This window comes from Rhinoderma darwinii, chromosome 6 (genome assembly GCF_050947455.1).
Source record: "Rhinoderma darwinii isolate aRhiDar2 chromosome 6, aRhiDar2.hap1, whole genome shotgun sequence".
In the NCBI taxonomy this organism is placed as follows: domain Eukaryota; kingdom Metazoa; phylum Chordata; class Amphibia; order Anura; family Rhinodermatidae; genus Rhinoderma; species Rhinoderma darwinii.
The window spans coordinates 64,575,866-64,602,589 of record NC_134692.1 but is presented as its reverse complement, the minus strand read 5'-3'; the positions used below and the strand labels follow the sequence as shown (position 1 = coordinate 64,602,589).

Below are 26,724 nucleotides of genomic sequence, written 5' to 3'. Positions count from 1 at the left end.
CTTCTTTTTGGGTTCACTTCTGGCATTGGCACAAGAAAATGAACCAAAAACTGCAATAAAAACGACATCAACTGTGTGTGTGTGTGTGTGTGTGTGTGTGTGTGATTTTGACCCTAAGGTGGCTCTGACCTCCCCCTCGAATAAGCGGGTTACATTCAATAACGAGTTTGGTTTTCTGTCTGCATTTCACCTTTCTTTTCCTCTGTAAATACAGTTAAAAAAATAAAATAAATAAAAATGCATCTTTTTTTTCTTTTTAGCAATGAGTCTCCAGCTTTACTACCTTTTTGAGTTATAGAATTTCTTCTTTTCCTTAGTTATTGTTTTTTTAGTCATTCTGATTTAGTGGCTTAGGCTATGTTCACACCTGCGTCGGGGGGGTTTCCGTTGTTCTGCCCAGTCAGAGGAGCAGAACAGGAGATAACGGGAAGCGATGGTTCTGTTGCACCACTTGGTTCCGTTGATACCCCCTTGGCCGATGGAACCTATTGACTTTAATGGGTTCCGTTGGCTTTGGGTGTCCCTGGTTTTACCTGAAACAATAGTACTGCGCCATTGTTTTTCGGTTTTCTTGGCTAGATCTGCAACGGAGGCCCGTAAGGAAGCCTACAACACATGTGAACGAGGCCTTAAATGGTTTATTTTTGTCATTTATTGGGTCTTTCTGCAAACTATTTACCCAAACTGTGGTGTTTAATGGAGTTATTACTAAGGAATTTTAAGTTGTTTCGTCCGATCAGGAGTTTGCGTATGAAGTAGACAATGACTTTTTTTTGCAATCCTATTTAATATTTAAAGACAATAATGGTTTGAAAAAAACAATCACAGAAATCTATACATTATTTCTGTCATTAAAAAATTAGAGTTAATTATAAACAGACTCATTATATGATGTGAGTGGAGCATAAAGCAAAGCTGTGATTGATTGTTGAGGAACATGTCAGTACTCCTTAGGAGGCAGTTACACGTGACGTATTTACTTTGTATTTCCACAGCGTAAAAATATGCTGTGGAAAACTACAATTTATGTCTGTGGCAAAAAAAAATTCTGCAATATTCCGCAGTTCTTGCATTGTGGAATATATTGCAGCGTTTTTCGCAGCATATGTTTATGCTGCGGATATACAAAGCAAGTACACCACTTCTGACTGCACTATCACACAGGAGTATGTTGGTTAGTATTTTGCATCAGTATTTGTAAGGCCAAACCAGTAGTGGAAAATAAAAGGTGGAAAATTCACACACGGCAGATTTTGCTGCAGAAAGTTTCATTCGTCTGAATAGATCTTGCAGAAATCCATGCACCTGCTGCAGGAACAATCACATTCATATGAATTGAGATAATTTTCAGTCGCAGAAAGTTTCTGCAACAAAATCTTCTCTTTAGGCAAGGGTTCTCACGGGATGGATATGCTGAGTAAAAACCATGCAGCGTTTCCAACCTGGAACCCGCAGTACATTCCGTCTGAAAACCGCACCACATTGTGGAGCGTTTTTTTGTACAGAATTTCTGCTGTGGAAAGCAGCGGTAAAAAACGCTCATATTTAAGTAGGCAGTTGTTATGGTGACGCGTCCCTACATTGCAGTCCGATCCTGCCTCCCTGGATGACGCTGCAGCCCATGTGATTGCTGCAGCGGCGGTAACGTGGGAGGTGACGTCATCCCAGGAGGCCTGCCTATGACGTCATCCAGGCCGGCCTCCTTGGATGACGGATCATCCCATGTGTCCACCGCTGCAGCCTGTGATCGTCATCCCAGGAGGCCGTACTGCAGGAAGAAGGAGTACGTTCTGGGTAAGTATGATTTTGTACATTTTTCCGTAGCTGCGATTTTTGAGGTGTAATCACTGTGAATACGCTGCAAAAGTTGCAACACTTGCCTTTCGGTTGCGGATTTGGCATCCTCTTTGAATTAAATGGGGAAAACCCGCAACGGAAAATCAACAAAAACACAGCATAAATTGACATGATGCAGAATAAAATTCCGCACCGCATGTCAATTTATGAACGTGTACGCTTTGTTACTTTTCCGCAGCGTGGGCATGAGATTTTCTGTATCTCATCCACTTTGCTGCTATTGTATATGCTGCAGAATTTCCGCACAGAATTCCATTGCGGAAATTCCGTAGCATTTACGCTACGTGGGAACCTGACCTTAGACTAGGTTCCTGCGCAGCGTAAATGCTGTCGAATTTCCACAACGCAATTCTGTGCAGCAAAGCAGATGAGATTTGAATAAATCTCATCCGCACTCTTCAGAAACAATCTGCTGAGGTAATGTTCATGGTGCGTGTTTTTATATCCGCAGCATGTCAATTTATGCTGCGGAATCATTGCTCAAATTAAATTGAATGGGGAGGTAAAAGTCGCAACAATATTTGCGGTGGAAACCTGCGATTCCAACGCCAAAATCGCAAATCTGAAAAAACAACAACTTTGTTTAAATTGAGTAAAAAAGTCTATACTTATCCCGTGGTGTTGACATAGCGACGGCTCCTTGTTCCCTGGCTTTCATTCGTGCAGCCCGGTCTCCTGGGGTAACATTTTATCCCATGTGACTGCTGCAGCCAATCAGGTTGCAGCACCCACATGAACTGCAGCGTCATCACAGGAGGCCGGGCTGCACGGAAAATAGGGGGACGTGTCGCTATGGCAACGCTAGTGAAGGTAATTATTTGCTTTTTTTTCCTGTTCTGTTTCTCACAGTGGCAATTCAGGACGAAAATCTTCACCACATTTTGGTGCGGTTTTTCGTCTGTAGGTTCTAAGTCAGATACTTTTACACAGCGTATCTGATCTGTGGGAACATACCCAAATAGTTTACAAACACCGATACAAAATACTGACCAAAATACATCAGTGTGAAAGAGGCCTAACAAGGAGTATCTCCCTGTTACAGACAGAATTATTTTAAAGCAACATCGGATGTGCACTATTTTGCATTTAACATATCATAATATGTAAGTCAGATAACATAAAAAAAAATGAGTTAAAAAGAGAAAATGTGCAAAATTAACGAGAAAGTGCAGAGAAAATGCAGACAGAAATTGAAAGAAATATATTTATCCATAGTGAACCAATAGTAACTGCACTGTCTTCAGGTGGATCTTCAGTTGGATCTTCAGGTAGATCGTCAAGTGGCTCCAGAAATGTTGTATTTAAGTATTCAAACAAGGACAACATGGAGGTCAATGTTTCTTCACAAGTAGGTGCAATCTGATCAGCTGGAAGTTCAAATCCAAATTCACCATCATCTCTTAATTCAAAAGTATATGAAAATTTTATGTCACTGTCAGCTGCCCAGTCTGCTGAAGACCCCGAATTATAATCTGAAAGGAAAAACAGATAGAAATTAGAAATTTAGGAGACAAAATACAGGTCCAGTAAAAAGGCAACTCTACACAAATTGCTGTGTTTTTATGCCTTTTCCGTGACGTTTTTAATGGATTTTTTGGCGGCATTTAGTCATTTGTTTTTTAGTGCGGCCAGATGTTACATTAAAGTCTATAGTAAAATACTAAATGCACTCCACACAACTGCGTATTGGTTTGTTGCAAATTTGAGGCAATTTTGTGGTCAGTGGCGTTTTTTTTCCCAAACACAGCATACTCTGGGTATGGCATCTTTTCAGTCATTTTTCCCAAAGGATTCTCTATAAGATTTCAAAAACACCAGAAAAAAAACCGCATGTTAGATTTTAATAAAGCTAGAATTTTCTAATTAGTTTTTGATGCAGGTTAAATTGCCATAAAAATGCTGTGTGTGAATTAGACCTAAGAACACAGAATAGGTAGCTTGGGGCTTCTTTATTCTCATGCTCTGAGAATATATTTTTTAAGTCATGAATGTATTTATTTATTTTTTACTGTGTCATAAGATAATAGTCTAGTTCTTCATCCCCTGCTAAGAGTAAAATTGTGTGATGTACAGTATAAAGATTTTTCCTGTTGATCAAAATGGTATTAAGCCTGTAGCTGCGCCTGCGCCTTCCTAGCTGCCTGGTTTTACTATTTCTTAGGCCTCATTTACATGAATGTGATATACGTCCGTGCGACGTGCGTGCTTTTCACGCGGGTCGCACGGACCTATACAAGTCTATGGGGGCATGCAGACAGTCCGTGAATTTTGCTCAGCGTGAGTGCGCTGAAAAAAACTCACGACGTGTTCTAAATTTCTGCGTTTTTCGCGCATCACGCACCCATTGAAGTCAATTGGTTCGTGAAAACCACGAAGGTCGCACGGAAGCACTACCGTGCGAACTGCGTGATTCGCGCAAGAGCTGTCAAACTCTGAATGTAAACAGAAAAGCACCACGTGCTTTTCTGTTTACAAACATGCAAACGGAGTGTCAGAATTTAGAGATGAGCGAACCGAACTTCACCGGGTTCGGCCGAACTCGTTTTGACCGAACCCGGCAAAAAATTTTGCGGTACGCGACGTCAGGAGACAGTCACTGTCCAGGGTGCTGAAAGAGCTAAACTGGTTCAGCACCCTGGACAGTGACTTCCGATCACAATATACATGAACGTGTAAAAAAAAAAAGAAGTTCTGACTTACCGATAACTCCCGGCTTCTTCCTCCAGTCTGACCTCCCGGGATGACAATTCAGTCCAAGCGACAGCTGCAGCCAATCACAGGCCAAGCACAGGCTGCAGCCAATCACAGGCTGCAGCGGTCACATGGACTGCCGCGTCATCCAGGGAGGTGGGGCCGGATGTCAAGAGAGGGACGCGTCACCAAGGCAACGGCCGGGAGACCGGACCGGAGGAAGCAGGAAGTTCTTGGTAAGTATGAACGTCTTTTTTTTATTCACAGGTTGCTGTATATTGTGATCGGAATTCACTGTCAAGGGTGCTGAAAGAGTTACTGCCGATCAGTTAACTCTTTCAGCACCCTGGACAGTGACTGACGTCGACTAGCCTCATCTCTATGATGGCGGCTGCGCGAAAATCACGCAGCCGCGCATCATACACTGATGACACACGGAGCTGTCAAGTGCCTTTTGCACACGCAAAACGCTGCGTTTTTTTGCGTGTGCAAAATGCACACGCTCATGTAAATGAGGCATTAAGGTGCAGTCACACACGGCAGATTTTGTAGCAGAAACTTCTGCAATTAAAAATCAGTTTCATTCTATTGCATGGAAATTGCATGGAAATTGCATAAATCCATGTCTGTGTTTTTAGTTTGTGTGCTGGTGTAGGATTCAGCTGATTCTCCGTGGTTCTGCCGGATGGGTTGCAGAAATAGCAGAACTGGGGAGTAGGCAAGGATCCCGACTTGGTCAGGTTCACATGTATCTGTACACTCCGATCCCGGATACATTATGTAATGAGCTTTGTTCTGGCACAATATTTATTTGCTGAGCTTGGTTCTGGTGCCGTATTTATTTATTGTGCTTGGTTCTGTTATCGTCAGAGGCATAGCTAGGGGTTTAGCACAGGGGGTGGGGGTGAAACACATCTGAGTGGGCCCCAACCCAGTGAGCTACCCAACGCATGTTTACAACTGCAGAGGCACATCCGGCGAGGTCAGGCTTAAAGAGGCTCTGTCCCCAGTTTATAACTTCCCTATATCCTACCTAATCTAATAGGCACTTTGTTGTAGGTAACTACTGTTTTTTGCTGGGTTTTTAAAAAAAACAAAACAAAAAACGTTTATTATTAACCAAGTTATGAACATTTTTCGATCAATGCAAATTTTTTCTAAATGCCCAACTGGGCGTTTCTTTTCTATTCACCAAGTGGGCGTTGTATAGAAAAGTGTACGTCGCTGACCAATCAGCATCATACCCTTCTTTTCATTCCAGCCCAGCTTGATTCACAGCACAGCATGAAGACTGAGCAGATATGGAGGAGATGTCTGTTCAGTCTTCAGGGATGAAGTCACGTCACAGCGTGATATCGCGAGATCACGTTGTGCTGTGAATCAAGCTGGGCAAGAATGAAGAGAAGTGTATGACGCTGACTGGTCAGCATTATACACTTTTCTATACAATGCCCACTTGGTGAAAAAACACCCAATATTAGCATAAATCGTTAAATGTTCACAACTTGATCAATCATAAATATTTACGTAACTTCCATTAGAGTATAGTGCCTCCCCACACAGCATAATGCCCCTATAGTGCCTCCCCACACAGTAAAATGCCCCCATAGTGGCCCTCGCTCAGTGTAATGCCCCCATAGTGGCCCACACAGTATAATTCCTTTATAGCTGCCCCCACACATTATATTGCCTCCATACAGTATAATGGTTCCATAGCTGCCCCCACACAGTATAATGCCCCTATAACTGCCCCCACAAAATTTAATGCCCTCAAAGCTGTCCCCACATCCAGTACAATGCCCCCACAGCCCAGTATAATGCCCCTACATCTAGTACAATGCCCCGACAGCCAGTATAATGCCCCCACAGCCAGTATAATGCGACCACAGCTGCCCCTTACAGCCAATATTATGCCTCCACAGCTGCCCCTCACCACCAGTATATTGCCCCCACAGCCAGTTCCTAATAAAAAAATAAACTAAATACTCACCTAACCCCGTTCCCACGATGAGTGGGGGAGATCCTTCTACTCCTCTGGTCTGTGCTCTGTGTGGCTCGGTGCAGACAGGAGCAATGATGTCACCTCATCACGCATGTTTGTGCCGAGCAGTTCACTGCCGGCATTACACAGTGAATGCTGGGGCAGTGGGCTGAAGGCTCCCTGCTCCAGCATTGGATTCAACAGTTGAAACTAAGACATGCCACTGCTGGGGGACCGGCCCAGCCCTAGCCTGTGAACGAAAGCACACCTGACCTTGTTTGTTTGTGCGAGCAAGAGCACACCTGACCTTGTCTGTCTGTGTAAGTGTTAGCAAGAGCACGACAGACCTTGTCTGCCTGTGTGAGTGTGAATGGACTGAGCTTTGGATTTCAGCCTTTGTATTGCAATGGGCAAAATATACTGCTGATATTTTTTCACAGCATGTGATTGGGATTTTTTTCAAAATCCTATATACTGTACTTGAATGAAACATATTTCTACAACATGTGGGCATAAATTATATAATATTTTTCTTTGTGATGTGTGCTCTATCAGACGCTCACCCTGTGGCAGAGATGGGGTATCATTTCACTGATCCCCTCATTCAGCAGAAAGGCTAGGTACACCCCTGTGTGGATCGCCTCATTCTAATGATCAATGGACGTAGGTCGTATTATGGCTTCGTACAACTTCCAACTACTTGGGGCAACATGGTGGGGTTTTTATGTATGTTCAGTTTGTGTCTGTTTGGGTTTTCCCCAGGAACTCCAGATTCCTCCCACACTCCAAATAACATGCAGATAGTCTAATTGGCATCCCATGAAATTAGTCCAAGTGTGAAAAAAGAACTTTAGATAGTAAGTCCCAATGAGCACAGGGATTAATCACTGAAAACGTAGACATGAGTGCTATAAATCATGCATATTGCATCAAAGGAATCAATTTAGTCTTATTTTACAGCATTACAATTTTTAAATCAGAGGCATGTAATGGGAGTTAATATCTTCCTTATGCAAGAGACCTGTGGGTATGTCACTTATATCTTTGTTCCACCAGATGAGACCTCCAGATGAGGAAGTCACTGCAGTACCATAGGGAGTACCCTCGATTGTACATATTATTTTGATGGTGGCAAAACTATGTTTGTTGAACTGCTGGCTCTGGCCGGACACCCCGACAGTCCCAGGGATAGTCACCCAGATGAAAATGCTCCTAGGCATAGACCGATTAGATACGGAAACTCATAGAGAAAAGGAGAGAGAGCGTTTTTAAAAAAACTGGAAACAATTTATAACACAACTAACTAGACAGGAGATCATAGAATTGGTTTCTCCTTTCGGACATGCGGCTTGGCATGCGAGGGAGACACTGAACGGTTCTCTTGGACTACTCGCAATATGGGGGCTTTATTGACATTAATAGCAGGGGAAAAGAATATAAGTAGTGACGGGGGCCGAACTGGATCTTTCCGAGGGACTGTCAAGATGTCCGAGGGACTCAATTTATAATCTATTGCCAAAAGTAAAAAGTTTATCTTCATGAATTGTATCTGTAATCAAAATTACATGTTATGTATTATTCTTGTCTCCAGGAAACCACCAGAGGCTGCGACCCAAATGTAACATAATAACAAATTGTCTGTACACCATAACCGTTATTTATTTGTGTATTTTATTTGGCAACAACGTTTTTATATTGTATGTTTACAGAAAAATTCTAATAAAAATATGTTTAAAAATAAATAAATATATATGTATCTTTTTGTTTTGTGATGTTGCTGCCTTGTATATACTTTATATGTATACTGTATATGTAATGTATATTGTGCTATACCATGTTGTACAGTGTCACACACTGATTGTTCACCTTGCGTTCTGAGTTATAATCGTGCCCCCTATCCTATCAGAGCAGCTGGTCAACAGGAATGTTAGTTTCCAGGCCCCCAGCTTGTAGAAGGAGGTGCCAGCGTAACCTCGGCCCCAGGAGGAGCCCGCGACTGACGTAAAGTAGGTGTGTGTGGTGTTGCGCTGAAGCGCTGTGCCACAACACTGGTATGAAGTAAAAGAGGGTTGTCTATTTACGTTTTTGTCAGCAGAAGAGGGAGTGTGGTGAGAACACGATAGGGGCCTGAGGAACCTGTTGTTGGCCTGTCAGTATAATAGGCACGAGCTTATCCATTGAGAAGTGTATTGGATTGGGCAACGTACACCTTTGCATGTTTGTAACCATGGGTGGTTGGGAGTAAATTTTGTGAAAGGTAGTAGTAACCTAGCGGTTACGAGGATCCACAGAAGCACTGAGCAAATCTACATGAAGTAGCTGGTTCAACCCTGTGAGATACGCCTAGATGGGTAAAGGCTGTGGCACGGGGAAGTCTCCCAGAGACCCACAGAGGCACTGAAGGATGGCCTAAAGCTGGCAGCAACTACGGGCGCCACCTGACCTTCGGTGGACTTGCGGAGTAATACACAGTCCCACAGCCCCCGAAAGGACCACTCTAACGTGGGCATTAAGTTCTGCAATGTTCAAGTGTTTTGTACCACTAAGTGTGGTTCACTTAACCATGAATCTTATTGTGCCAATCAGCTCAGTACAGATGTAGTTTTATCTCAAGACATTCTTGAGAAAGGTGCTAGATAGAGCCAAATAATTGCATAAACACATCTTTAAATGTTGGCTATATGAGCTAAAACATGTTTCACTGTTGGTTTTTAGGCCTCATGCACACGACCGTAGCCGTGTGCACAGTCCGTGATTATGGCACGGACGGCCCAAGAAGTGTCATCCGTGGGCCGTCCTCAATCACGGACCGTGCACAGACAAGATGTGCATTTACTTTAAGGAGCCCGGACCAGGAATGCAGCCCATAAAATGACTTGTCCTACTTTTTTGCGGTCTGTGCTCTCGGACAATGCACGGACCATTTAAACCACGATTGTGTGCATTGGCCTATAGGATAGAATGTGTCCTATACTATTCGCAATTGTGGATAGTGTGCGGGCGCAAAACTATGGTCGTTAGCATGACGCCTTAGTGATGTGTCATAATTATACTTACATAATATCACAGATGAAGATCCCACGAAGTATTCAGTATTATGTTTATCTTTCATAATTTCAGCAGCTTTTTTGGCAATTCTTTCCTAGTTAAAAAAAAAAATGAGGTTAGGTTTTACTGAAACCTATCATAATAATAACAAATCGTTTTATAGATGTTTATGGAGCAAAGGTACATACATTTGGCAAGTTTATTATTAGAATACCTTTTTTTTACGCTGTAGAATGATGAATGCTGCTGCACTATTCAATACCACAAAAAGCTATTCTATACCATTGTTTTTTGACAATGATAGTGAATAGCAGACGTATGGCACACTTGTGCATACAATTTTGCTTTACATTTTCTTGAGCTTTCCTTATGTAGCATTCCAATTTAAAGAAAACAATGCCTGATCATTGTATAATGAAAAGTTTTGCAACGTTCTAATATTCTTTATGTTATATTCCTCAAACTTCGTTTGCTGTTAGGCTCTGTTCACATCCGCATTGGGGGCTCTGTTAGGGGCCTCCGTCGCAGATCCGGCCAAGTCTACTGGAGATTACCGTAGACAATAGTGCAGCATGCTGCCATATTGTCTCCGGTAAAACGATGGACATCCCGACGGATAGGCGACGGAACCTATTAAAGTCAATGGTACCATTGGTGTCCATCGTGCAACGGAATCATTGCTTCCGTTATTCCCTTGTTCTGCTCCTCTGACGGAGCAGAACAGCGGAATAGCCTGACACTGGTGTGAACATAGCCTTAGTAGGTGGAAACATTCTTATTTACATCCAGGGGTTGACAACTTGAACAGACCTCTTCTAGCCCATTCCTACTTAAAGAAGTGGATACAATTGTATCAAGACTAGAAAATTCTCTGTGGGCTAAACAGCCTGATACATTTTATCTTCATTAATGTAGCACTGTCATATCTCCCAACCATCCTATTTCTCGCGGGATTAACCAGCAAATACACCCTCAAAAGTGGGCTCTACTGTGAGGTTTTATCATGCTCTGGGTGGATCAGGGGGTGGTGATTAATATTGTCCTGTGAATGGAGATTATGTGACAAACTATCAGGGCAGGAAAGAGATGTGCTTCTAAATCACAGAGGATTGCCTAGATCAGATACATTTTTGGTCACCTTTGGCTGTGTTCAGCTGCAAAATCCGCCTTCCATTGTAACTGGATGTCAATGGGAGTCGGATGCTTCTTTTCCCCACTAGAATATTTTTTCAGCTAGCAGACAAAAGAAGCCTTCGGGCAGACTCCGCCCAAACCTCCCATTGAAGTGAATAGGAGTAGGAATTTTCCAGCTGACGGCAGGAATAATTCTGCAGCATATTTGCGGCCGGACCCGTCAAGCAATATCCGCCATGTGAACGTAGTCTTTCAATGCATCAAACCAACAACATGTGCAAGAAGAATGTAATAGCACAGTAAACAATAATTATTTAGGAACCTGTGCAAATCCAGGAAAAAATCTATACCTAGATAACTGTAAAAGGATCATATGACGGTAAACTCATTCAGGTAGATATAATATCACACTGCAGCATCCTTAATGTTGATTAATATGCTTGATCAATAAAATTAGGCATTTACCATTTGTCTATTGGCATTATAAAACCTACGTGATGGTTGTTTATGGAAGCAGTCATCAAGCTTGTCATTATACACACCCTTAATACCAGAATAAGCACTGTGTAGATACTGAGCAAGCAGGAAATGTTGTGAGATTCCTGAAAAATAGTGAATGGAGCTCTGGGCTACAGGCTGCAGTGAGTATTACCTTATTTAATTACTCCTTTCTATCTGAATTCTACTCTTTGGTTGAGTCATGTGACCTCACTCTGCCCTGATAAAATGTACAGCAGTTAATGTGATTGAGAGTCAGCTTCTTCACTTCCTGATTTATGGACTGTACCAAACAGTTTCTCCACAGAGGGTATACAGAAACTTATGTTACTAACTACTGATAAGCAGACACAGGCCCGGCCTTAGGATAGATGACGCCCCGTGCAAAATTATCTTTAGGCGCCCCACCCCATCATAAAAATAATGGCCCATAAAAATATCCCACCAACAGTATAATGCCCTATATAGTGCCCCCACACAGTATAATTCCCCTTTAGTGCCCCCCCATAAAATATTATAATATAACCTCTTCAAGGCCACAGTATTTTGTCCTCTAATTGTGCCCACACAGTATTATGCCCCCTAAGTGCCACACACATTATATTGCCCCCTGTAGTACCCCTACTGTAAAGGATCTGCCAGGCACAACTTCTGTGTATACGCCCATGGGTAATCAGTCTGCACCTGGTTCTATGTCTCTGAGACTGACTCCATCTTCCACCACTCAGGATGGCAGGCTTAGGAGTGGGAGAGCTTATCACAGCCTGGCCAGACGGAGCTAGCTCCCGCCCTCTGTCTATTTATACCTGCCTTTCCTGTTCCTCCTTTGCTTGTGATTCTTCTCGTGTGGTTTCCTGGCCTTGCTGCAGCTTCTAGCTATTTGACCTTGCTTCATACTGACCATGGCTTACTGACTACTCTCCTGCTCTGCGTTTGGTACCTCGTACACTCCTGGTTTGACTCGGCTCGTTCACCTCTCTTGTTGCTCACGGTGTTGCCGTGGGCAACTGCCCCATTTCCTTTTGCTTGTGTCCCCTTGTCTGTTTGTCTGTCGTGCACCTACTGAGCGTAGGGACCGTCGCCCAGTTGTACCCCGTAGGGCGGGTCGTTGCAAGTAGGCAGGGACTGAGTGGTGGGTAGATTAGGGCTCACTGTCTGTTTCCCCACCCCCCTGTCATTACACCTACACAGTATAATTTCTGCTTAGTGGCCCCCAAACAGTATATTGCCAGGGTAGGGGGTCCCCTGGCTGCCACACACAGCCCCCCTGTAGATTGTGGCATACAACCTCCCTGTAGACAGTGCCATAATCCCGCACCTCCTCCTTGTAGATCGAGCCATACAACCCCCACCTCCCCGTTGTAGACATTGCCCCAAACAAAAAAAAAATTGTACTCACCTAGATTCCCACGACGAACTGAGCTGCTCCGCGATGGATCCTTGCGTAGGCCGGCGTTCTCCTGTAGCTTAGTACAGAGTTTCCCAAGACTTTTCGGACTTGAGGCACCACTGGAAAAATTTAATTTCCTCAGGGAACCCCTACCAAAAATTGTTTCGAGAAATACAGAAAACGGCTAAAAACAAGCACTACACTCATAGGGTATGTTCACACAGCGTTTTTTGTAAGGCAAAAAAATCTGCCTCAAAATTCCTTAAGTCATTTTGAGTCAGATTTTGAATTGACAGCGTTGTTTGACTTTTTTGTGTTTTTTTAAGCTGTTGAATCTAATGCAAAAGACACAGGCAAAAAAGCATTCCAAATGAGCACCACAGGTATTTTCTGCCTACTATTAATTTCAATTGGAGCTCAGAGGTGGAAACGACTTGAAGACCATCAGCCCCCCCACTCTCAGTAAAATAATTATAAGCCCGCCACCCACAGTAAAATGACCATCAGCCCCCACTCACAGTAAAATGACCATCAGCCCGCCACTCACAGGTTCCCCCTGTAGATAGTGCCACACAGCCCCACTGTAGATAGTGCCACACAGCCCCCTGTAGATGGTGCCATACAGCCCCCTGGTATGAAGTGCCACACAGCCCCCTGGTATGAAGTGACACACAGCCCCCTGGTAGGAAGTGTCACACAGCCCCCTTGTAGGTAGTGCCACACAACCCAATGGTAACCTAGCGGTTACGAGGATCCACAGCAGCACTGAGCAAATCTAGATGAAGTAGCTGGTGCAGCCCTGTGAGATACGCCTAGATGGGTAAAGGCTGTGGCAGGGGGAAGTCTCCCAGAGACCCACAGAGGCACTGAAGGATGGCCTAAAGCTGGCAGCCACTACGGGCGCCACCTGACCTTCGGTGGACTTGTGTAGTAATACACAGTCCCACAGCCCCAGAAAGGACCACTCTAACGTGGGCATTAAGTTAAGTTCTGCAATGTTCAAGTGTTTTGTACCACTAAGTGTGGTACACTTAACTATGAAGCTTATTGTGCCAATCAGCTCAGTACAGATGTAGTTTTGTCTCAAGACATCCTTGAGAAAGGTGCTAGATAGTGCCACACAGCCCACTGGCAGGTAGTGCCTAACAGCCTCCTGGCAGGTAGTGCCACACAGCCCCTGGCAGGTAGTGCCACACATCCCCCTTGTAGGTAGCACCACACAGCTCACAGCCCCCTTGTAGAAAGTATCTCCCCCTTCTTGTAGATAGTGCCATTGTAGCTCCCTGAAGGAGTGGAATCCCCCTGTGGCCGGGGATTCCGCTCATGGAGTGCTCCGATTAATGTCTTTGTCCATATATGGATAGTGACATCAGGGGCAACCCCTGAAGCGGAATCCCCATCCATAGTGTTGCCGACACTGTAACCGGGGATTCCAGTCCAGGAGAAGCCCCTGTCATCTGTCATCATTTATGGACAGTGACGTCAAGGGCTTCTCCTGGAGTAGAATCCCCGGTCACTGAGTCAGCAACGCTATGGACGGGGATTCCGCTGCAGGAGTTGCCCCTGATGTCACTGTCCATATATGGACAAAGACATCAAGTGCTCCATCGAGGAGCGGAATCCCCGGCGACACTGGGATTCCGCTCCTTCAGGGAGCTACTGTGGTGCTAATAGATAGCAGGGCAGGGAGATACCGCCCTGCTTTGCTATAGTGGTGTCGCTAGTTGCGCTGCCAGCCATGGGGGGGGCCCATCATGCCCAATGTTGCCGCTAGCAGCCGCTAGAGGCGCCACTGTGTAAAGAAGCGCCCGTGCTAAAAGGCGGCTGCTGAGTTGCCGGGCCCGGGCGCTTCTGAAACAAGCATATATGCATTTTTATGTAAATTATATGCAATCTATCAAAATGTTGATACTTACCATTTCATTATGATTTGCAGATTGATTCTGTTTGTATCCATAAGGAAGAAGAATAAGCTGTCCATAGGAGTGAATTGTAAGGTACATAAGCATATTAGATTTGACCTGTTCAAAAAGTTTGACCAGAGCTTTGGTTTCAAGTTCTGAAGCAGCACTTGGGCCACAGAATATTAAGCTATCACAGTCAGTGGATGCTCCAACGCCTAAAGATTAAATAACAGAAAAAAATTAAGAAGAAATATGTGATTATTACCAGTAAAATCTATTTTGTCTTTGTTCATAAGAACCTATAAAATCACATACTTTTCAGGTATTTTAAGTGCATTACTGCGTTTGTCAGTTCCTATAATTTTCAATCAGTTAAAATCCTGTTTGCACTTTGGAAGTGTGCATTAATGCTATATATTTATCTGTATTCCATTTAAAGTGCACAAAGCCTTATGTCCATAGAGGTATCATAAACCTACGTAGTTACCGTATTTTTCAGACTATAGGACGCACCTGACTATAAGACGCACCCAGCTTTTAGACAACAGAAAATAGGAAAAAATGTAATATTAACTTTTACAAAGTACAGTAAAAAATTGTGTAGTACCGTGTTAGCCAGAAACAATATGAAATGTTAAATACTTTTGTGTCAAAAAAGACAAAAGTATAATAGGTATGATACCTTTATTTGCTAACCATAAAAGTTCTATATGCAAGCTTTCAGAGCACAGAGGCCCCTTCTTCAGGCAGTTTACAAATGAATGACTTAGAAAAAAGCTTTTTTCTAAGTCATTCATTTGTAAACTGCCTGAAGAAGGGGCCTCTGTGCTCTGAAAGCTTGCATATAGAACTTTTATGGTTAGCCAATAAAGGTATCATACCTATTATACTTTTGTCTTTTTTGACACAAAAGTATTTAACATTTCATAACTTTTACAAAGAAAGAACTATTGGTTAAAAAAAAATACATATTTGTTCAGTTTCACCACATTCTGAGAGCCATAACTATTTTTCCATCATTTGAGCGGTGTGAGGGCTTTTTACGGGACGAGCTGTAGTTTTTATTAGCAACGTTTTTTTGGTACATACGATTTTTTTTATCACTTTTCATTCTTTTTAGCGCTAAAGGTGACCAAAAGACGATACTGGGGTTTTAAATGTATTTTTTTTTTACACCGTTCACTGTGTGAGTCAAATAATGCTATATTGTAATAGTTTTGGACTTTTACGGATGCAGCGATACTAATTTTTTTATTTTTACATTATGCTTGGGGAAAAATTGGAAAAGTTTTTTTTTTTTTTACTTTTACATTTTGTTTACACTCCTGAAAATGTATCTAACTTTTTTTACACATTTTATTAGTTCCCCTAGGGGACTTAAACCAGCGATCTTTAGATCGCTGGTACAATACAGTGCAATACATGGATGAGTTATGGAAACCGCGTAACTCGCTGAGCTACTCTGTTTCCGCAACTCCCATAGTAGTGAATGCCAGTTACAGAAGCAGCGTAGCATGCTACACTGTTTCCGTAACTACTATTCGGTTCTATGAGAGTTACGGAAACTGCGTAGCTCACCGAGTTACACTGTTTCCGTAACTCGACCGTGTAAGCAGGAAGTGGCCGGAAGCAGTGGCAGATCATCTTTAGGGCGGTTCGGGCGGCCGTCTGGGGCCCAAAGCTCCGCACATGACCGCACGGGCCCCCTCATGCCCGGTGGCGTCGCTAGCACCAGAGGGGGGCCCGGTGCTAGCGGCAGCCACATTCATTTGTATCTGAGGCCACGTTAGGCTTGTAGCCTATAAGGCGCTGGGAAGACTCCCTGCGCAAGCCGGCGTGATGAGGTACTGCATCACGCTGGTCTGCGCATGCGTCTAGTCCAGAGGATTCACATGCGTCCAGCTGGAGCGGCCGCCGCGGGAACGGGGCAAGGGAAGTCAAATACATATTTTTTTTTAGGTGGGGTAGCGCTGTGTATATATTCAAGGAGGGGGGGGACTCCTGGGTGGCCCTACATACAAGGGGGGAGTTCTCCGTTACACCATATACAAGGGGGGAGTGCTGGGTGGCCTTATATACAAGGGGGAGGCTAGCGCTGTGTGGGCCTATATACAAGGGGGAGGGGAGCGCTGTGTGACACTATATACAAAGGGGGGGAGTGCTCTGTTACACTATATATAAGGGGGGAGTTCTCTGTGACACTATATACAAGGGGGGGGAGTTTGCCGTTACACTATATGCAAGGGGGGGAGTGCTGTGTGACCCTATGTACAAGGGGGAGGGGAGCGCTATGTGGCCCTACATACAAGGGGGGAACGCTAAGTCGCTAAGTGGCCCTATATGCAAGGGGGGAGCTCTGTGTGGCCATATATACAAAGGGGGAGTGCTGTGTGACACTATATACAAGGGGGAGCGCTTTGTGACACTATGTACAAGGGGGGCTGTGTATTCACAGCGGTATGTGTGTGGCGCTCTTTACAGGGGGGCTCTGTGGCGCTATTTACAAGAGGAGGAGGGCTGTATGGCGCACTCTACAGGGGGGCTGTATGGCGCTATCTAGGGGGGGCTGTGTGTAACGCTCTCTACGGGGAGGATGTGTGTGGTGCTAGCTATAGGGTGGATGTGTGATATCTACAGGGGGCTGTATGTGGTGCTATCTATGGGGGTGTGTAATATCTACAGGGGCTGTGTGTGGCACTATGTACAGGGGGCTGTGTGTATGTGGTGTTTTACAGTATATGGTATTATTATATTCAGGCGAGCAGTGTTTGGTGCTATTATATTTAGGGGTACAGTATGTGGCACCATGATAATTTTATTTTCGTTTATAGGTGTAGAAATGTTGGAAAAGTGAGGAGCCGAAGACATCTAAGTGGCAAATTCTGCAGATATGGGTCATGGCCGGGAGAAATGAACTCTGGACCGGATGGAGAAGAAAAGAGGAAAAAAATAGTCACCTGTGAGTCACAAGATTTATAGAGAATCTGTCACCTCTCCTGACATTTTTTTTTTATCGGAAATCCTTGTATTTCACAAAAAGTCTTTGTGCAGTCCAGGACTGATAGACTATTCCCCTTGTCAGGAGGATGTGTCCCAGCACAGTGTGATCCTGTCAGTATGTAGGGACACAGCCCTGTGACAAGGGGAATCGTAACACCCACTTGTTAATGTTTGCAATAAAAGGTAGTGTTAAGAATAGTTATGGCGCGGCAGGGCGGCGGTGCGGAAGGGGGCCCAAGTTTGGGTAACAGCCCAGGGCCTATGGTCTACTTAATCCGCCACTGGACGGAAGACAGAGGAGCCGGGTAAGACAGAAAGGGGCTTAGGGGGCCCCGTTCTAGAGATAGATGCGGGTCCCAGAGGTCGCATCTATCTAATATTTATGACATATCATGTGGATATATCATAAATGTCGTTCATGGGAAAACCACTCTAAATACCGCGTCACTATTGACCGCGGCATTTAACTAGTTAAACAGCCAGGAACAGCGCCATCACTGTTCCTAGCCATTGGTGCAGCGCGTCAGAAGCTGACACCTGCAGTGTATGAAGCGGGCTCAGTGAGTGAGCCCACTCCATACATCATCCCCTCCCCGCTCCATGATGTGCCGGCACATCACAGGTCAGGAAGGGGTTAAGTAAGAAGCGGCCGACTATAAGACGCAGAGACTTTTTAGTAAGATTTATTCTTGCTAAAAACGGCATCTTATAGTTCAAAAAATACGGTAAATAGTTGATACACATTGAAAATCTCAAAATATTATGAACAAGGGGACAGAAATAACTGAACTGAGTTCTCTAAGAACACTTGGGTGTAACACATCTGGTCCTGGAGCCTTGTGAACATTTATTTTATTTAACTTCGCTTGGACCATATCTACATTCAGCCAATTCAGTATATTAATTGATGCATTAACAGCACTGGCAACGCCTACATCAGCTGCTCTTTCTTTTGTTGTGTATATATATATATATATATACAGAGCTAAAGAACTCATTTAGTAGCTCTGCCTTGAGACGGCGGCCGTGAACCTCCGCCGTCCCCCACTGTCTGACGGCTGCAACCGCAGGCTCGTGGCCTTCTGCCAGCTTCTCCCTCCTTGGAGACAGCAGCTCGCGCAGCCATCCTGGACTGTGTTATAAGGTGTGCGCATGCGCTCGTTCACGGCCTTAATGGGACAGAGTTCCGTTGTTCTTGACGGAATCAATAGCACAGTTGATTCCGTCAAAATGACAGAACCCTTTCACAACAGTGACAGACGGAATCCATTAGCTAGATTTCTGTCACCATTGAGTTCAATGGTGTGGGAAACGGAAGCTGAGGTTTCCATCTGCTTTCCGTTGAGGGGTTAACCCGACGCAAACCTCCGACGAAACCCCTCAACGGAACATAGACTGTGATGTGAACACAGCCTTACCAAGGTTTTATCGAACAGTTTATATTTATTTCATATTTTCGTAATAGAACATAACTGTAAAATAAACAAATCTATAAATAAACATCTGAAAGTAGAACTTACTGCACCATTGCGCATCAAAATTTCGATTTAGATCCACTCCAAAACAGGTTCCATTACTTTGAGGGGAACGATTCTTTCTCCACAGGCGTTCCTAGTTTGAAGCAATTTTTTTTATTTTTGAAAACCTCAGTTTCATGAAATCCTATTTCTTTCTACTTTAATTGCCCCCTTACATGCATTTTAGATAAAAGTACAAAAGAAGGATAAGTGCTCCTAACAAGAATGACCTGCCCTATACATTGCCATGTGGCCTCCCTGGTAAAGAATACTATGGGTATTAAACACTGGTTTTAAGGGAAGTCACTCATGTAAATTGCAAGCGAAAGTATGCAACGTCATGAGATTCAACATATTTATCAATGTACGAGTCCTCCTTACTGAACATAATTAGAATCCTTCTCCTATTAGGATTCATGTACACAGATATGTTATAGTCCATTAGCTGTCCTGTAATACCAGAAAAGCCTTTTCTCACATGACCAGGTCTGATCTTATCATTGTCTCAAAATGTATGGCTCATGCACAGAGATGTATTATGGCCGTGTGCATAGAGCCTTGCCAAGCATCCAGTCATAATACGGTGAACAAATGTTTTTTTTTAAAGAAAAAAAGAAATATATGTATTTTAAAAAAAGTTAAAAAATAAAAAAACTATTTGTATGCCAAAAAGTAGATAAACACTATAAACTTTGACTGTGAAATAGGTAAAATATAAGTAAAGTATATGATATTAACTTTTTATGATCTAAATTTACTGCTACTACATGTAAATAATGGGTGTGTCATTTATTACATTGAAAGTTTGTCTTTTTATTTAGTAAATCTATCCAGTACACCCAGTATAAATCACGCAAAACAAATTTCAGAATCTTACCGTTGTCCAGGTGTAAACATATCCATCAACATTTAAAACAGGTATAACATAAAAATCAACTTGTTTGAGGAGCTTGTATATTAAAGCATCAGTCTTTTGTCTTGACAAAATCTAAAAAAAAAGAAGGATTAAAAAAAAAAAAAAAAAAAAAGCTAGCGATAGATAGTTACATAGTTCGTACAGTCGAGAAAAGACGTATGCTCATCAAGATAGATAGATAGATAGGCCACCAATTGTATTGCAAATGTCTGAAACTAATTTTCTTTTATCATCATTAGTCATATATACATTGAAATTGCAACACTAAGAAGGAAACGTTTTGGAATTGTGTAAATCACAGGATCGACAGATATGTTAATGATATGCAAATTATAAAAAAATAGAAACAAAAAAATTCCAAACATTTTGGTTTATTTAGTATCGAGTATGAGCGGCATGTTCAGAAATACACACACTTACACACCTTGGCATGTTATCAATTCGGTTATTAATGGTTGTCTGAGGAATGTTATGCTACGCTAAATGCACTTGCCACACAAATCATCATGATTGGCTGCTGGCAGCTCTCTTTGCAATTGCCGACCATTGACATCCTAGATGTGCTCAATGGGAGACGAGTCTGGAGATGCTGCAGGCCATGTTAGCAGGTTTAGGCCACGCAGGCTGCTCACAGTAGCACGAGCAACATGTGGCCTGGCATCCTGTTGGCACCACTGGTTCCACGATCAAATCAATGTAACTCCGAGCTGTTAGCGTACCTGAAATGAATACTAGAGGGGTCTGGCTACTGTACATTATGCCACCCCACACCATAAACTCAGGAGTTGGACCGGTGTGACATTTTCTTGTAAAGGCCTCATCATGGCATTGACCACGTTATCTCAGACCAATCTCTTGCTACCATTGCATGCAAGAAAAAACCTGGACTCATCGCTGAAGAGGGTAGACCTCAATTTCAGCCTCCATTGCTGTCTTGCTTTGCACCATGATAGCCTTTAAGAGTGGTGGTGTGTAGTCAATGGAAGACCTGTAGCTGGATGCGTGGCTTATTGCCAAATGTCTTGCAAACGCATTCTCATGGTTTGTGTCGACACTGGTTGCCACCCTAGGCTTGGGATGTGACGTTCAATTTCACTTGCAGTACAGAATGGATCACTACGCGCCATTCTTCCAAGTAGATGATGCGTCCGTGCAGAGGTTCGCCTCCGGGCACCTCTTGCTCTGAGTACCGTTTGCTGTTGTTCTTCCAATCTCTGGGACATGCAACTTTGAACAGTGCTGACATCTCAGCCTAGGCACGTATAGATCTGCCGTAGTGATAAACCAAGGTCCCTCAGTTCAAGGATTCCAGTTTGCGATAACTGGCACCTTGGCGAACAGGAGTCATCGCACAATCATCCCACAACACTTGATCCTATTTTTGAGGTTTCATGTGGCTAAAATCTTTAGCTTTCAATCTCACGTTTTTGCCCTTCCCACATATGGAGGGGTAGTTGGAAAAGGGAGGATCCTGTAGGGCGCTGCTGCGTGGCTTGTACCAAGTTTTCTCCGCTGCCTTAGGACTGCCTGCGGTTAACTCGATCTCCGCTGTTTTTCTGTATTTTCTTCCGCTGTGGCTCTGCTCCAGGCAGTTATTAGGGTATATGAAGCTGGACGGATCTCTTCACCTCCTCACTGACAGGAAGCCGGGAAACTGATTGATATGCCACAGATTGGAGCTACGTAGGTGCTTGAAATGTGATAATTTGCAGATCTTAGCTACACCTGCTACTTCTTCAATTTGCATAACCTTACGGCTTGCCCTTCTTGGTGTTGCAATTTCAGTGTTGAGGAGTGTATATATCTTAAGAGACAGCAGATGCAATGGCCAGTTTGTCCATCCCGATTAAAATGGCGAAATAACTAATATCAAGTTCCTGCTAAGGGTATGTTCACACAGAGTTTTTTGCAGGTAGAAAATTTTGCCTCAATATTACACATTTTGATCTGCCTGCACGCTGTTTGCCGCATTTTTCGCAGCGTCTTTCGACGTGTTTTTCACCCCCGGCCATTGAGCGCCGATGGGCAAAAACGCTGCAAAATACGCTTTCTCTGCCTCCCATTGATGTCAATGGGAGGTCAGAGACGTAAACGCCCGAAGACAAGGCATGTCGCATCAATGGGAGGCATTTCCGGCCGTTTTTTGGCGCGTTTTCCGACTCGGTTTTCACATAAAAAACCGTGTCAAAAAACTCTGTGTGAACTGGCACTTAGGGCAAAGCCCCACGTGGCGGAATTGCTCTGGAATTCCGCTGTGGACACTCCGCAGCGTTAATCTGCAGCGGACCCGTTTCTCCATTGCCTTCCACTTCTTTTTAGTAGGGTTCGTTTAGACGATGCGGAAAATTCCGCTGCGGAGCATAGGCTGCGGTGCGGAATTTGGTGTCCGCAGCATACAATGGATGTTGCGGACCTGTGGTGGACTGATTGCGGACTCATTTCGGAAGTTCTCCATTGACTTCAATGGAGATTCAAAATTCTGCAATGAAGTCCCCAGATGTAATGTACATGGTTATGTGTGCTGCGGAGCGTATTGGTTTTTTCTTTTCAACAAATTTTATTGAAAGGTTTTACAACAAGGTAAAGGGCATATTTCGAAAAAAACAAATAAATAATATTGAACAAAAAATAAATCTATACACTCAGCAAATTATATTGCAATTATAAAGACAAAGTGTCGAACATTCGTGGTTGCAGTAACAGTAAAAATGCAGGCTCGATATAATAAAAGAAACAGCATAAAGACAAGAGACGAAAAAGGGGGGAGTAGAAGGATTGGGAAGAGTTTAGCGGAAAGCTGGGAAAGGTAAAGGGGGGGTTGTCGGCCAGAAATCTGATATGAAAGAAGTCGTTTGACTTTAATAAGCAGTAATCATAGTGGCAGGCAGGTGAGGGTATGCGTAGCTAATCCAGGGTAGCCAGAGCGACTCAAATCCGGCAACTCTATCTAATAAGATACTTGTAAGTTTTTCGTTCACAAATATCTGGTCTATTCTGGTTTTGACCTCTGTAAAAGTTACTGTACGTTTTTTCCAGGAGTGGGCGATAGTTATTTTTGCAGCCAATAGGATATAAGAGAATAGTCGAAATTGTGCGTTCGTGAGTTCTGGAGGTTTGTAATGGAGAAGAGCTATCCTAGCGTCCCTACGTATAATTATGCCGAATAAACTTTGGGCGAGGCCAAACACCCTACTCCAGAATCGTATAAGCCTTGGGCAGGACCACCAGATGTCCCCCTTTTCATAATATTCAGAGAATCTCTAGTGACTGGTATAGTGCCAAGGGACTGGCGCAGGGCAAATGTGGTGCCTATTTTCAAAAAGGGCTCTAGGTCTTCCCCGGGTAATTATAGACCAGTAAGCTTAACATCCATCGTGGGGAAAATGTTTGAGGGGCTATTGAGGGACTATATACAGGATTATGTGACAATAAATAGCATTATAAGTGACAGCCAGCACGGTTTTACTAAGGACAGAAGTTGTCAAACTAACCTAATCTGTTTTTATGAAGAGGTGAGCAGAAGTCTAGACAGAGGGGCCGCTGTGGATTTAGTGTTTTTGGACTTTGCAAAGGCATTTGACACTGTCCCCCATAGACGCCTAATGGGTAAATTAAGGACTATAGGTTTAGAAAATATAGTTTGTAATTGGATTGAGAATTGGCTCAAGGACCGTATCCAGAGAGTTGTGGTCAATGATTCCTTCTCTGAATGGTCACCGGTTATAAGTGGTGTACCCCAGGGTTCAGTGCTGGGACCACTATTATTCAACTTATTTATTAATGATATAGAGGAAGGGATTAATAGCACTATTTCTATTTTTGCAGATGACACCAAGCTATGTAATATAGTTCAGACTATGGAAGATGTTTGTGAATTGCAGGCAGATTTAAACAAACTAAGTGTTTGGGCGTCCACTTGGCAAATGAAGTTTAACCCCTTCCCGCTCCTTGACATACTATTACGTCATGGCAGCTGTATCGTTCGCGCTCCATGCCGTAATAGTACGTCTCGGGAGTAACGGCCGTTTCGGCCGTCCTCCCGACACATACAGGAGCTGTGACGCTGCTGTCTTGTTCAGCAGCTGTCACAGCTCCTGCAGCGGGGACCGATCGCTGTGTCCCCGCTGATTAACCCCTTAAAAGCCGCGTTCTATAGAGAGCGCGGCTTTTTAGGGGTTAAGCTGCCATCGCCGGCCTGCTACGCGATAGCGGCCGGCGATGGTGACTATGGCAACCGGACACCAAACAATGGCGTCCGGCTATGCCATAGACGGAAGCCTAGTGGGTCCTGACAACGTCAGGACCCACTATGCTTGCTGTCAGTGAGTAGCTGACAGTTCTAATACACTGCACTACGCATGTAGTGCAGTGTATTAGAATAGCGATCAGGGCCTCCTGCCCTCATGTCCCCTAGTGGGACAAAGTAATAAAGTAAAAAAAAAGTTAAAAAAAGATGTGTAAAAATAAGAAAATAAAAGATTTAAAAGTAATAAAAGTAAAAATCCCCCCTTTTCCCTTATCAGTCCTTTATTACTAATAAAAATATATAAACAAACAAATAAACTATACATAATTGGTATCGACGCGTCCGTAACGACCTGAACTACAAAATTATTTCGTTATTTATCCCGCGCGGTGAACGCCGTAAAATAAAATAATAATAAACCGTACCACAATCACAATTCTTTGGTCACTTCACCTCCCAAAAAATGGAATAAAAAGAGATCAAAAAGTCGCATGTACCTAAAAATGGTACTGATCGAAACTACAGTTCGTTACGCAAAAAAAAAGTCCTCGCACGGCTTTATTGATTGAAAAATAAAAACGTTCTGGCTCTTAGAATAAGGTAACACAAAAAGTGAATGATTGTTTACAAAACGTATTTTATTGTGCAAACGCCATAAGACATAAAAAAAAACTATAAACATCTGGTATCGCCGTAATCGTATCGCCCCGCAGAATAAAGTGAAAATGTCATTTATAGCGCACGGTGAACGCTGTAAAAAAAAAAGAATAAAAAAACAATAGTAGAATTGCTGTTTTTTAGTCACCACGCCACCTAAAAATAGAATAAAAACTGATCAAAAAGCTGCATGCACCCCAAGAAAACTACAATGGATTCCTCAAGGGGTCTAGTTTCCAAATTGGGGTCACTTTTGGGGTGTTCCCAATGTTTTGGCACCACAAGACCTCTTCAAACCAGACATGGTGCCTAATAAAAAAGAGGCCTCAAAATCCACTAGGTGCTCCTTTGCTTCGGAGGCCGGCGCTTCCGTCCATTACCGCACTAGGGCCACATGTGGGATATTTCTCTAAACTGCAGAATCTGGGCAATACGTATTAAGTTGCGTTTCTCTGATAAATCCTTTTGTGTTATAAAAAAAATGGTAAAAAGAGGATTTTCTGCCAAAAAAAAAATGTAAATTTCACCTCTACTTTGCTCTAAATTTTTGTGAGACATCTAAAGGGTTCATAAACTTTCTAAATGCTGTTGTGAATACTTTGAGGGGTCTAGTTTCTAAAATGGGGTATTTCATAGGGGTTTCTAATATATGGGCCCCTCAAAGCAACTTCAGAACTGAACTGGAACCTAAAACAATAAATAAATGAGGCAACACTTCGCTTCTTACATTATACTGATAATGAGCCGTGCCCACCCCGAGATTACCCCAGTTTTGACCGTTTGTATAAACGGAGACCCCTATTAGACCGTTCCAGTGCCCGGTTTTCCCAAGCATACACCCCCGAGAAGTGTATTTCTATTGATGAGTCCCTGGTACATTTTAAAGGGAGGGTTCAATTCCGCGAGTACCTGCCGGGTAAGAGGGCAAGGTATTGCGTGAAGATGTATAAGCTGCGAGAGTGCATCAGGGTATACCTACAGGTTTAGGATATATGAAGGGAAGGCCACCCCCAAACCAGACTGCATCCTGGACTACAATAGGTACATGGGAGGGATGGACTTGTAAGATAAAGCCCTGAAGCCCTACAGCGCCATGCTGTGAGGTATAAGAAGCTGGCCATGCACATCATACAGATGGCTTTGTACAATGCGTACGTGCTACGTCGATGTGCAGGCCAGACGGGAACTTTCCTGGAATTTCAAGAGGTGATTATCAAGAACCTAATCTTTAGGGACCAAGAAGGGGGGGGGGCACCCAGTACTTCTGGAAGCGAGGCCACACGCATCGTACCAGGGCAACACTTTCCAGGAGAAGTTCCCCAAACTGGCAAGAAGGGAAAAAGTCAAAAGAGGTGCAGAGTTTGCTATAAGAGGGCGATAACGGATGACACAATATATCAATATGACGCGTGTCCCGAATAACCAGAGCTCTGTATGAAAGAGTGTTTTAAAATTTATCATCCATCCCTTGGTTTATAATTTACCCCAATTTTACTTACCCTGATGCACTCCACACAGCTTATCCCCCCTCGTCTTTCCCCTCTGAGCCCTGCTGTGTGTCCAGGCAGCTGATAACAGCCACATGTAGGGTATTGCCATACCCGGGAGAAACCACATTACAGTTTATGGGGTGTAGGTCTCCGGTCAAAATGCTCACTACACCTCTAGATGAATGCCTTAACGGTGTAGTTTTTAAAACGGGGTCACTTCTTGCGGGTTTCAACTGTACTGGTACCTCAGGGGCTTCTGCATACATGACTTCGCACTCGAAAATCCCCAGTAGGCCAAATGGTGGTCCTTTCCTTCTGAGCCCTCCCATGGGCCCAAACGGCAGTTTATCACAACAAATGGGGTATTGCGGAACTCAGAACAAATTGCGCAACAG

General features: G+C 43.6%; 1 protein-coding gene across 1 annotated transcript in view; it reads right to left on the bottom strand.

Moving 5' to 3' along the window:
* Window positions 1-3,012: 3,012 nt before the first annotated feature.
* The window catches only part of LOC142656349 (carboxypeptidase O-like), an 82,672-nt gene continuing 58,960 nt past the window's right edge, over window positions 3,013-26,724 (bottom strand). Inside the window, exons 7-11 of the mRNA XM_075831256.1 lie at window positions 19,898-20,008; window positions 19,024-19,114; window positions 14,516-14,718; window positions 9,587-9,671; window positions 3,013-3,329 (exon numbers count right to left, since the gene is read on the bottom strand). Coding sequence (XP_075687371.1) covers window positions 3,013-3,329; window positions 9,587-9,671; window positions 14,516-14,718; window positions 19,024-19,114; window positions 19,898-20,008 — 807 coding nt within the window. The remainder of the gene's footprint in view (window positions 3,330-9,586; window positions 9,672-14,515; window positions 14,719-19,023; window positions 19,115-19,897; window positions 20,009-26,724) is intronic.